The following is a 13,250-nucleotide window of genomic DNA, read 5'->3' as shown; positions in this document are numbered from 1 at the left end:
TTCCCTTGTATCCCCTCTCCATAACACCCAACTACGCTGATCTCAGGAGAACAGTAAAATTTCTCTAGAACTTGACTTGTAGAATAAAACTATCAGGAAATGATGCCAGGATCCCTGCGTATAACCTTCCCTGAACCACTGTCACCCATTTTTCTCCCAGCACCTACAGACCTATGTGAATGTCTTCTTCCTTCCTCTCCAGAAGTAGCAGATCCCCTTTGCCTAGGAGAGAGGGGCATTGCAGCAGCCAAAGGGGAGATAAGCAGGACTGTCATCTGTTTCCAATCTCTGCGTCTTTTCTGTTGTCAGTTTGCACGAGTAAACCGTGCAAGTAACACATTCTTGGCTTTCTCACAGGGAGGGAGAAGACACCTTTTTTTGGTAACATTTATTGTTTCAGCCCTTCAGACTCAGATTATCATTCTAGCATTTGTATAACGCTTGTCAGCATTTGTAGATGGGAAAGATCAAAGGTCACATTTACAACCAAGGAAATGAAAGAAATCAGATTACTTCAGTTGCTGAATATATGGAGTACCCTGGGTTATAAACGGACATATTAACACATAAGTCTGCATTATAATGCACAAAATATAGAGTTGCATTTCCTTTGTGGCAGTGGGGAAGCGATGCAGATTTTAAGTGCATTATCTAGATGATTTTTGAGTGTTTTAGATGTCATCCCCCATCCTGGAGTGCACATGTAAACAGAGACATTGGTTAGTGTGAAACTGTTTGGAGGAGTGACATCTCAAAAGGAACTGAGCTGAGAAAAGCATCAGACAAAATTGTGTTATTTGCTAAAAAAAACATTACATCTTGTAATTAAAGTGACTCAGAACATCCATGCTCCTGATGTGCTAAAAAATCTCCAGGAAATATGGGACACTAATTTTACTCCTTCTGGGAAACAGATGCCAATAACCAGAATACCACCCATGCATTCATGCCCGCACAGCATTTTCTAGACATGGAGGAACTCCTCTTTTATTGATACCTTTCAAAAGCAAAGATTATCCTGGATGTTATCACCATTAGGCTGTTAGTCAGTAACACTTGCTATGGTCAGTTTGTTTGAAAAATAAGTGTCCTAATTTACTAGGTATTTTCTAGAAGATTCAGATTGATCTAAAAAATAAATAAAATAAAATTTGCTATCATGTATAGCCATTCAGAATTCATTGAGCCATCAGCAGGTCATAACTAAATCTGCTTGGGAAAAAAATAGCATATGTACATTTTATTCATTTTGATCTGTTAAGCACTTCAAACAATGTGAAATGAGACACATATCAGCATTCTGTTTGTTTCCTTAGAGGAGATCTGGTCAGAGGTTCCCTATAATACAAAATACACCAACAAATTGTTTCTGGAGTTACACAATCAAATTGTAACATAAGAACTAGATAAATTAGCCTCTCTGAAATAAGTATTCATTTATAATTGATTATAAAAGCAATAAAAACAATAAATTGATATTAAATTGCATTTTATACAGATTTCCCAAGGAAGACAGGAACAATTGAATGTGCTATGGTAAATATTTGTCTGCTCAGCTACACAGTTGAATGGAGAAAGATCAGTCTGGATAGTTTATCTCACAGGTATAGTGAATGAGTCCTTAGCTGTTTGCAGCATCGGACCCAAGGCACACATTATTAATTGTGAACATACATGTGGGTTACATATGGTGTTTTACTTACAACTGCAGATTCCACTGAAGTAACAAGAATTTTTGAATGCTTAACTGTGAACTGTATATGAGACTAACTATATCTTTGAAGATGACACAAACTTAAGTGGTTGACCAAAATATATCGTTTACATAAATTTCAAACACCCGCAGAATACAAGAGCCATGTTTTGGTTTTGATGATATAAGGATAGCAAGAATAGAAGTCTCTGATCTTAGCTGATTCAAAATGCAGCTTTACTGGGCTGCAGAGGCGTTAGGTTATGGTAGTATTCAGAAATTGTTTGGTTTTTTTTTCTGTATTTGACAATAATTCTGAATTTTTGTCTGTATACCTCAAACACACACTGTAGTAACATGATAACCTGAGGTGTATTTCGAAATAAATAACCCCACTAGTCTTACCCAGTACTTAGTCTCACTGATTTTTTGAGAGGGAATATTAGGAATGGGAAAGCATTGCCCTTGTCTGGCAGAATTGTGATATTCCAGTGGACACAGTGGGAAGGGTTCGGAGGAAATGGCAGTTCTGAGGCTGTCCCAATTGCATTCCTTCAGAGTAACCACAAGATGGTGCCTTCTATTTTCTCAGAGGGAAATTTAATTGTTCCTTTTTAACAGAATTTATGTCACAATGCTCACTTTTTTTTTTTTTAATTGCAGCCTTTTAAAAAAATGCTGAAGGCTTGTACTCTTTCCTATTGTTTATAATACAAACATCTAATTATATCATCTGCTTGGAAACATGTTATTAAGTAGAGCTTTTTTATCCAGCCAATCTTGACTATAAATGCTCTGCCATTTGCATTTTATAATTGCTTTTGCTGGTGAATGACCTGCTCCCTGATTTTAACAGGCACTCTGAGGGCATTGAATAAGCATGTTAGAAACAGAAGCCATCTAAAACAATTACTACATCCTTTTTTGTTGCTGTGTTTCAATGTGTCATGGATTTATGTACATTTTATACATTTATTTTTGTACTGATCATATTATTATCATAAAGGCCAGGGAAAACACTGACCTTGCAGACCATTAATATTTAGCATAATATATTTATTGATGGGTCTCAATTTGAGAATTTCTTGACCTTTCCTTCATTTTCATTCCTAAAAAAAAAAAAAAAAAAAAAAAAAAAAGCCTTCTCTGAGATTTCTGAGATTTTCTCTATTTTGACACCACCTTCACATACAGTGATGAGGTAGCTACTATAACTGTAAGCTGCTTGGTTGTTTGGTGGAAAGTACTTGTTCACTGTTGAAAACTTTAGGATGAAGTTCACAGCATTACTGAAGACAGTGACAAGTATATATAGAACATTGCATTTGTTACCCTTGCAAGTGGTTGTATCTATCCTGGCCATGGTTTCTTTAGAAAAGATAACATGGGCTTGAAAAGTAATCTTGAAACTTGTTTTTATTGACATAATGGACCCACACCTTTGCAAGAGGTTGAGATGAAGAAGCTGTTGTACTGTAACCACTTACAGTTGATACTGTGTTCTTATTGTTCTTTTCTCAAATGCAATTTAACTGTTCATGATTTGTTTACATGAAGTTAGCATAAATGCTAACATGGGCTTTATTTGTCAAGCTCTTTCTATAGTCTGCACCAGGATAAATTTAATTCATTATGACTTAGAATGGTTCCTTTTAGAATTGGTATGAGCAAAGTCCATACATGTACCTTGTCTTAACCAGAATGGTCTTTCAGGAAGAAGTTAATCCATATTGGAATACTGTGAATGTTTCTTTGTCAATAGGATAGTGGAAAGTCAGTATTTCCATTTTTAAGTTATTGTCCTAACAAAAATGTAAAACAAACATATTACAATAATTTTGTATGAAAAATCAAAAGATTTTTAGGATCTTACCTAAACAGATTTTAAGATCCCTTCTTATTTTACCACATTTTTTATTATTATTTTATATTATATTATTATTTTAATAATTTAGTTTTCATTAAATTCTTTCATAAAAACTGTAGTGTTACTGGAGTTCAGAGAATATTCCTAATAGTTTAATATCAAAAGCCTTTGACATTTGGGACAGTAGTTTATAATAGTTTTGGGGCAACCCCAAAGTAAATCCCAGCACAGAGAATTTTTTTTCCCCTTTCAGGGAAGGAAGTTCAAAAGATTTTAAAGTTGAAAAAGGTGTTACTCAGGTTACAATAATAAATAAATAATGAGATTAAAAAAAAAAAAAGTAAAAGAAAAAAAAAGAAAAAAGAAAAAGAAAAGGAAAAGAAGAAGAATGTGGGAATTAATGTTAAAACAAAGTAAAAGCTTTGGGATTTATATCCCAAGTAACATTGAGTCAGTGATGTCATCTGTATTACCATGTCATATTTTGTAATGGAGTAATCTCAGAATTTTTAATGTTGACTGGGAGAAACAGCAGTAGCTGTGACAATTCATAAGAGGATTTTTTTTTCAACTTTATACATTGCATTCTGCAGATATGCAGTTGGAAAATTGGGAACTTCTATCATCCTGTATTCCACTGAGCACTATATGTAGATGTATAGGCTGTATTGTTTGTGTGTGTGTGTATGTGTTCAGATTACTAGAGGATGAGATATTAATTATAAATAAATGCCCTCATGGAAACCACCTAGGTATTATTATCTTCTAATGGCAAGAACTGTTAAAAAAAACAACAACACACACAGAAAAATATCTTTTATAGAAAAGGGTAGGAAAAAAAATGGAAAAAAAGTTAAAAAAAATCAATTCACTGTCATTTTAAAAATCATTTGCAAACAATAAAACATTAAAAACAAGTTCTCTATTTTGTTTTTTGATTGTAGCTCAACCAATATCTATTTGATAGTGAACCTTGCTAATGAGGTATTTTGAATTTCTTAAGTGGTATCATTCAGGAAACAACCAAAAGACTGGAAATGTACACAAAACTGTCCACTGCAAAAGCACAACTGTAGAAATGTGATTTCAAGAGGCTCCAAAGATATTCACCTGAAACTGCAGGTTTCAGTTATGGTATATTTTATGTTTGGCACAGAGAATTTGAAGTTGTATAAATATTGTTGAGAAACTTGATGTGTCATTTATTTTATAGCAACTACTGTTCACTTCCACTCATCAGTAGAAAGAAGAAACATTCAAAGTATGTAATTATTGGCTCCCCTGATTTTTTTTTATTATTTTTTAATTCTCAAGGAAAAAAATGTCATTATAAAACATTCATGTCTAATTTTTCTGTGTTCCCCTAAATGTTAATTAGCATGTCACATCTACAAATATTTCAGTATATAAATACTAATATTTGCATTTTGAATTAATCAGCTATACTATAGCTAAATGTAGTATAAACACTTAAGCATAATATTAAGATATTTCACACCTACATTTGAATCAGCAAGCTTAGAGCTAAATGAAAGTTTAGTTCATCGGAATTGGGTTACTTTCACTTCAGCATAAGCCAGCAAAGCAACAACAAGCACTTCCATTTATTCTAGACTGCCAGATGAAACCATGTAATTATAAAGAAACTGATGCTTACCATTTTGATGTTATGTAGTGCAACGTGATGATAACTGTGTTTCCAAAACAGTAGAAACCATTGGCATTAAATTAATACTAATAGTCTCTCTCTGTTCAACATGATTGGAGGCCATGCCAGATTTAGTGTTAAGTTTATACTATCACACAACTATAAAAATATAATATATTTTTACAGTGAATAATGTACAGTGGATTTAAGTTCAGGCAACATTAAAAAAGGTGTTTAGATACAGATATACTTAGCCAAGTTGTATGGATTTTCTAAAGTGGCTCTGTGAGATGGGCTGTTTATTTTCAAATTAAACTATATGGTGATACATAAAACATTTTAATCCAGATAGATTTATACTCCAAAAGACTGATCACATATCAGCATCACTTCCTTTCACCATGCCTGAAGATCAACAAACCTGACCCTCCTTAGACAAACAGGAAATGAGTTTACACTGAGGATGATTTAAAAATGATTTAAAAATGATTTAATAGGTGAATGAACTTTCACAGCCAGTGGGTGATCTCATGCGGCTGATTTCAGTGTAATCAGGATCATCTCTGCTGAAAGTCAGAGAAATATCCTACACAGCTGCGATCACAAGATACAGAACTTTTAAGATGTTACATTGGATATCATTCTAAATCAGATAGGCACTACTGTATATGCTATTTTCTCAGTGCCATTTATATATCTGACGTGTTATGAATTGGTATCAGCACTTATTGAACATCTGGCAGTCATTTGTAGCCATTGTTCCAGGGAAATTTCAGGGAAGTTCCAGGGACTGCAGCAATCCATTCTGGAAGAGGACCTGGACTGATGTGGAAAGCTTTACACCTGTAGAAATTACTGCCACTGACCTAAACCCAGATGTCAAACTTTACTTGCCACTGATCCAGTTTGGAAACCCAGACCCAAACTTACGAGCCTGGAGGAATCTGAGGCTTATAAGCCTCTCTCACAAGAGGTGGAACTGAGTAATAAGGGTAGATGATAACTTCTGAATGCTTCCCTTTACCTGCACAACATAGCACCTATCTCCAGGGGATTAAACTTGCATCATGCCCTTATTTCAGCCAGGTACTGGAAGCACAAAATGACTGCACCATCCTGGTCTGACAAGAGAATAGGACTGTGAATCATCTGAATGCTGATGACACCACAGCCCAAATTATTTCATTATCTCCCCAGTGGCCTCATATACATGTTAAAAGGAGAGATGACAGGATGAAACCTTGTGGAATCCTGCATGACAGAGAGCCCTCGGGGCTGATGAGCAATTACCCTATGCCATCCTCTGGGATTTCTCTGAGAGGAAAGAGTGGAACCACACAAGTGCAATCCCATCTGCCCCAGCCTAGGTCCACAGGTGAGTCAGAAAAGCATCATGATCAGCGCAATGGTCAGAAAGGCTGCTGGCAAAAGCTAAATGAAGCCACCTTTGAAAAAGCTTTCTGCACTGATATGAGTTCCCCATCAGCCTCAGGAGCTAGTGTAGCTGCTAGGCTGCACTTAGGCTGGAAACCAAATTGAATGGTTTCAGAAGACTTTAAATGGAGTCAGAGTTTCTTTACAAGAAGTCTATCTAATTCACCAGAGTACATGTTATTTTGTCAGGGAATAAATTTTAGAATTGTAGAGTTGCTGAATTTGGTTTTTGGACATGAATTGATAATTTATTAAGCAGGTAATTAGGTAATTTAAGGCAATCTGGAATTTTTTGTCCCAGACATATTAACAATCTGTGCTGGAAGAGACTTTCTTTTTGTTGTTGTTGTTTGTTTGTTTGTTTGTTTGTTTTGGGTGGTGGTGTGTGGATTGGTTGGTTGATTGGTTTGGACCAGCAGTGAGCTGGTCCAAACTTATATAGTATATCACTTATAATGTATGTCACGTGTAACATATCGTATAACGTATATCGCGTATAAAGTATCATATATCACTTACCATATATCACGTATAACGTATATCACTTAAGTTCATCTCACAACTCTAAAACTCCGAAGATTATTTCAGGTTGTAGAACTGTTATTTTGTTGCAGAAAGGGCTGGTACCATCAGTCTTGTTGATTCTTTCCATAAGATAGCTAGAAAAGTCCTTGAAACAATCAGTGTTCAAGTTAGTTCCAGTATGAAACACATCATGCTTCACCAAGCTGCCTGGAACAATTCTAATGTTCTTGACATCTTAGAAATTATGGTTAACTTACTTTATGGAATTATATTTTTAATTATATTTTTCCTTTTGCTAGATTTTGATGTCTGTGCTTGAATAGGTGATGAAATCCTCCATATATTTTGGCCTGAAACTGACTTCTTTAAACGGCTCCCAGTTCTCCTCCTACCAAAAAAGCACCAATTGCTAAAACTGAAATTGACAATATATTGGTGATATTTTCAGCTAATTGATGTGAAATTAGTTTTCAATGTACCTGTATATTACACTTGCTATGATTTGAAAATATACTACATCAGAAATGTGTGGAAAAATATTTTTAATATAACCATATTATGTATATATAGATATTATACATATATGTGTGTGTATGTGCATATGATTTGCAGTATAAAACTAGGTATATAACTAAGCGAACTAGAAATCTAATCTTTACAAGTATGCTTTATTTTTAAAAAGTAATGGTTCAACTACAGTTGAAATACGGTCTATCTTTCTCTAAGTTTATTTTAATTCCATTAGTTGCTCATCTCTTTGTGATCCTATGTAAAAATTCTTAACAGTTGTTGTTCTGTCTAGGGCTTTAAGATTGACAATTTTTTCATATACACATTCAGAATCCCTGGCATATGGAAGGAGAAACAGATTAGAAGGGAGGGTCAGGGCAGAGCTGTGCACTCAGTCTCAGTTAACTTAAGGAAGATGAAAAGTGTTTTGAATAATATGTCCTACTAAGTGCTAGAACACTGACCCATAACATAACAAGAATATGCAGGATTAGGGCTGCTACTGCTTTAAGAAAACTTAACAAGGCTTCAAATAATATGTGGCATACAAGACTGGAAGTAGTGAACTTCTGAGTAAATCTTCTAGTTTTTTATTGAAAGTTGACAGCCAACTTTATATTAAATCCATTAAAGAGGAAAAAAAAATCTATAAAAGAGCAAATGTTTGGAGACTTTTATATTTAAAACAAACAGAATATTATTCACTTAACTCAGAATGGTAAGAGTGATGCAGGCTTGCCATTCCTATCTTCTTGTTTCTCTTTGTAGGACATTAAAAGTAAAATTTATGGTGGTAGTTTCATAACTGTGTGTCTAACATGCTAATATGATTTCTAATTACCTTTCTAAATTCTAGTTGTGTAATGAAAACAGTTAAATATTGTTTAGCTTTCTTATTAATACCTACAAGCAAAGATTTTTTTTTTTTTTTTAGGCTGTAGTCATGCACCAGCTTGCTAGTAAATAGATTGTAAACAATGATTACATTCTCTAAAACAGTTATCTTGATTCTATGTGATTTGTGAGTTGTCAGTTGTGACAAAGAATGAAAGAGGTATCGGTTACTTATTCACACTGAAGGAGATGAGTTTTTTTTCAGAATTGCTTTGTGTTAAAGGGCTAAGAACTATGGTGCTGATTAAATTTTTTTTTTTCTGTGAACTCTCTGCTTAGAATTGCAGCCCTATTTTCTAATGTTTTATAGTTATTGGTGCCACAAAATAGTTGCACTTAACTGTGCTTGTGTTCAGAGATCTGTATGCTTTCCTTCAATTCTTCAACTATTTGACTGTGTCTAAGGTGACTCGGAGGCAACATTACTTTCTGGTAGCATTTAGGAAGACAATGATATTTTGTAAGGGTTGGTGAAAAATCAGTAATAATTGGTGTTCTTGTAATGTTCTTGCAGTGTGGAGGGTAACTTGGGGCAAAAGGTTATTTGTTTTGAATTAAGAGAATGATCTTGTAATATCCATTAAAAGAGCTCATTTTCATGGTATACAGTAATTTCTGAAATACAGTCCGTAAATTCTATAAATTTTATTGTTTTTCCCTTAAAATGTTCAGATGATATCAGTATTGAGATATTGGATCATATTTTCTAAAATCATGCCTGAATTTATTTACCACAAAAAAAAAATAGTATTATAGAGATGCTTCTGTATTTCACATCTTGTTATTCCAAAAGGTATATTCTCACAGTGTGAGAACACAAAGTTTAGCTGTATAGAAAATACTGAATGTACTCAGATTGGAATCAAAAAGAGACAGGAAAAGAATTTATATTAAAAAAAAAAAAAGTTATACATAAAGTAATCCTTTGTAAACCTTTTTGAACATGATTTTGCAATATGTGGGGAAAACTCTTCCATGTGTCATATTTCTTAGATAGAACCCAAAGAAAAATAAGGATCTAGATCACGAAGTTTTAAGTAACCTTGAATTCTTTTTTTTTTTTTTTTTAATAGATGGCTATTTCAGCAACTGAAAGTTGAAGGAAAAATATGCATTTATGTTTTTTTTTTAAATGTGTTATTCCTTTTATTCAGTGGTCAGTTACCAAAAAGATGGTACTGTTTGGGAGATAATAATGTTTACTGTTTCCAGACAATTGACGTTTTAAAATACATAGCATACCTAAAAAAACATACTAAATGAAGTAATTAAATCATATATTTCAAACAGTGTACGCAGATAAGTTTGCATGAACTTAACTTATACAACATAATTTGAAAACACAGAATGGAATAATTTTCTAGTTAAAATAATTATCACAAAATTGTGTTAACTGCCTTTTTAAGACTGTCAGTTTTGCCAACATTTCTAATTTTAGGGAGTTCATTTTAATGAGTTTACAAATCCAGGTAAAATTTTCAGATAAAATATTTTGGTAATTTTCTTGAGATCTTGTTTTCAGGATATTTCAGAACCTTGACATCAAGTGCATGCGTCTTCTTACTTCTTGGCCATTGACTGTAATCCAGTTCATACTGATAGGGTCTAAAAGTTGATACCCTTTGATAAGTGTGTTCATTTCTGTGCAAAAGATTTTGGTGAATTGATGCATCTTGAAAAGGATTCACTCTGTTTTACCACTTCTGTTTGATGTCTTGGCAGAGAAGGCAAGGGATAAAATCTTGAAAGTGTTAAATGCTAATGAACCATTTTTAAGTTTCGAATTTAAGTGCCTAAGAATGTTTCAGTTAGGTCTTTAATTCCAGATGTGAGAGACATATAATGGCTGCTGGTGGTGAAACACTGAGTGTTGTTGCACTTGTTTTTTAATGGATTCTTTGTGAAATTCGTAAGTTATGTGCTATGTTCTACACACAGTGAAAATGCCAAGAACTACAAGCCTTAGCAATTTCACCTGTGAGACATTAGGGAATACCAAATTAAATCTTGCAATTTCTGATGATTTCAGGATTAATCTCAGTTCCGTAATCATAACTGCAGTTCTCATGTTAAACAACAGCACTCTTAAAAATGAAGAAATCTACGAGGATCGAATGTTTACATTCAAAATACAGCTGGATGAAAAGGAGATACAGTTTCCTGCTTTCACACAGTGCTAATCAACAATACCTTATGCAGGAAGATTGGATGCATTATGGCTCAGAGTATTCATTTAGAAATTTTAGCCAACACATTCCCACAGTGAAAGCCATAAGTTTCGTCTTTTATCTCAACCTAGTGCACAGGAAAAATTTGAAGAGGGATTGCTAATGAGTGTCCATTGCAGAACTTGCTTCATGTAGCCAGAGGGAAATGATTAATTTTGTCTTGAACTTTAGCCTCTGAAGGAGTTATGCCTGACTGTACACCAAAGAGAAAGACCTTCCTCTCCTTTGGCTTTACAACTTCAAACTTTTCTTAGTTGTAGGTGGCTAAACCCTTTCAATCACAAGCTGACTAAGTATCAAACTTCAAACTCTGCAGGAGAAAAAAGTGTTTGAAAGGAAGAGTACCACAGCCAGAAGAAGATTACCATTTCCTTCTCTCTTGCCTATTACCCTGCTCATGCAAAAGATTAGAGAAAAGGGCATTTGTTCAGGATTTGGGGGATTCAAGTTCAGTTCTATCCCATGTCTGAGACAGCTACCTCTTGCATTTTATTTTTATTTTTCTACTTTAAGTAGAATTTTCCATAAAAATATTAAACATCACTGAAACAGGAACTAGCCCTGAAGGCTTTCTTCTGCCACTGAGTGCCCCAGTGCCTGATCTCCAGAACTGCCTGCACTCTCCTTCCCTCCCTTTCTCCCTCTTTGCCTCTGTTCACTGCTTCCATGTGAAGTGGAACAGGATCAGTAGGAGGAAACTGCAAGTGTTTTTACCCTGACGTGGTCTAATGCCTTAGACCATGCTCTGCTGACACACACTAGAGTTTAGATCTTCCTCTGGCAGAAGACGCTATTGAATGGACACTCTCAAATGTGTCTCAAGTTCAGCTCACACTCTCCAGCTGATGAACGGCTGCATGGAAAAAGGTTGCAATGTCTGCCACGTGTCCTTCTTTGGCAGTTGCTATATTTTTTGAGAAACTTTATTTGTTAGGTCACTTCAGAGCACATCAACTGAATCATGGATTTTAGGCATGGTGCACTTGATGATCTGATGGATTCTAGAACTAAACCATGTGTTAGCAGAAGTTCTCATGATGACGGTCAAATGACAAACCTGTAATGTTTAATGTGGACAACAGAGTACCTTACTGCTCAGAATGCCTTCAGCCCCTGAGTCCTTCAAAGAATTAGGTAGGGTAAGGTGCTTAAATGCTTTCTGGACCTAATTTCCAAACTCTAGGTTTGTATGAGCAGTGGAGATTTAACAGTTTTGACAGTTCTTGACTCAGGAGAGAAATTAAATGTTTATATATTGATTTCTGATCTATCACTAATCACAAAAAAATCAATGATCAACATGTACTTAGAATAATTTCATGTGCTCTGTCTTCCTTTAATTTTTTAAATAATTTCATGGACTGTAGACTAGTTATTAAGAAAGCAAAATTCAAAGGATTAGATTATACTTCATATTTGCTTTGGGTAAAATGATTTGTCAAAGGCTTGTCATAATATCTTGGGCTCTGGAATTAATTATTTGATTAATACATTCCTCCATTAGTTGGAAAACATTTAAGTTAAAGCATGTGTTAAAAGCGAAACAGGCCCCCAGAATGGAGATTTCTCTTCCTCCATATATATCCCATACTTCAGTTCTCAGACTGAGGAAGGGCTAATAGCTCAACACCCATTCAGCAGTTGAGAATTCAGTAAGATGAGGGTAATAAGGGAGATTTTATTTTACTTTTCAAATTTCTTGCACTGAAAAAAAAAAAAAAGCTTTGAGGTGATGAAAACATGTTTATAACGTGTTTTTCTCACACTATGCTCTTTGTAAAGATGGAATGAAACAAAATTTTTTTTGCAGATATAGTCTTCACAAATGATATTCAGGAGTGGAATAAGTGTTTAGCTAAAGAAGATATTGGAAATAAGGAAGTAGATTTATTTATTTATTTCAATAAAGAGTCTGCATTTTAACAGTAGTTAAACAGGTAAATTTCCTACTCTGAGGCTTATTGTTTTGTTAAGGAACAGCTATTTAAACTATATGGAAATGAAATGTATTAAGTTGAAATATGGAAAAGGAAATTTTACTGAATACCTAATATACGTGTTACATTCAGACACTGTCCTATAAGGCAAAACTGTGTTAACAGACCATCTGTTTGAAATATTTTTATGTATCTTGTGCATGCATACTCAGTAGCTGGCAGATAAATAATTGTAGAGACAAGGTGAATTTTTCAGTGAGTCATTGCAGCTTGATAAGTCATTTTAATTATTATGCAATGCATATTTAAAAGACAGTAATTTATTATGAGCTCCAGGCTGAGACAAAGCAAACTTACAGGACTGACATGGCTGTGCCAAAGGAATGAATCTTCTTCTAGGCATTGCAGCTAGACATTTCTTACAGATGTGGTTCTTTTTTTCTTTTTCTTTTTTTTTTTTTTGATTCCTTCCTTCCTTCCTTTCTTTTTTTTCCTTTTCCTCTATTTTCCTCTC

At 34.3% G+C, this 13,250-nt stretch overlaps 1 protein-coding gene and 1 long non-coding RNA gene across 7 annotated transcripts in view; one reads left to right on the top strand and one right to left on the bottom strand.

The window, feature by feature from the left end:
- GRIK2 (glutamate ionotropic receptor kainate type subunit 2) overlaps positions 1 to 13,250 on the top strand; it is a 407,268-nt gene that overhangs the window by 392,322 nt on the left and 1,696 nt on the right. For 4 of the 6 annotated variants that reach the window (XM_080586277.1, XM_080586283.1, XM_080586282.1 and 1 more), the window contains one exon: positions 6,406 to 6,583. The exons of the other annotated variants lie outside the window; for them this stretch is intronic. In XM_080586277.1, the coding sequence (XP_080442403.1) occupies positions 6,406 to 6,583 (178 nt within the window). The remainder of the gene's footprint in view (positions 1 to 6,405; positions 6,584 to 13,250) is intronic. 6 annotated transcript variants of the gene reach the window in all.
- On the bottom strand, positions 827 to 13,245 carry LOC308192575. Its single transcript, XR_013948905.1, has 2 exons — positions 7,077 to 13,245; positions 827 to 5,577 (listed from the first exon to the last, which is right to left on the bottom strand). It is a non-coding gene; the product is annotated as an uncharacterized lncRNA (long non-coding RNA).

This window comes from Anser brachyrhynchus (genome assembly GCF_964034855.1).
Source record: "Anser brachyrhynchus genome assembly, chromosome: 3".
In the NCBI taxonomy this organism is placed as follows: domain Eukaryota; kingdom Metazoa; phylum Chordata; class Aves; order Anseriformes; family Anatidae; genus Anser; species Anser brachyrhynchus.
This window is presented reverse-complemented; position numbering and strand designations above follow the sequence as displayed.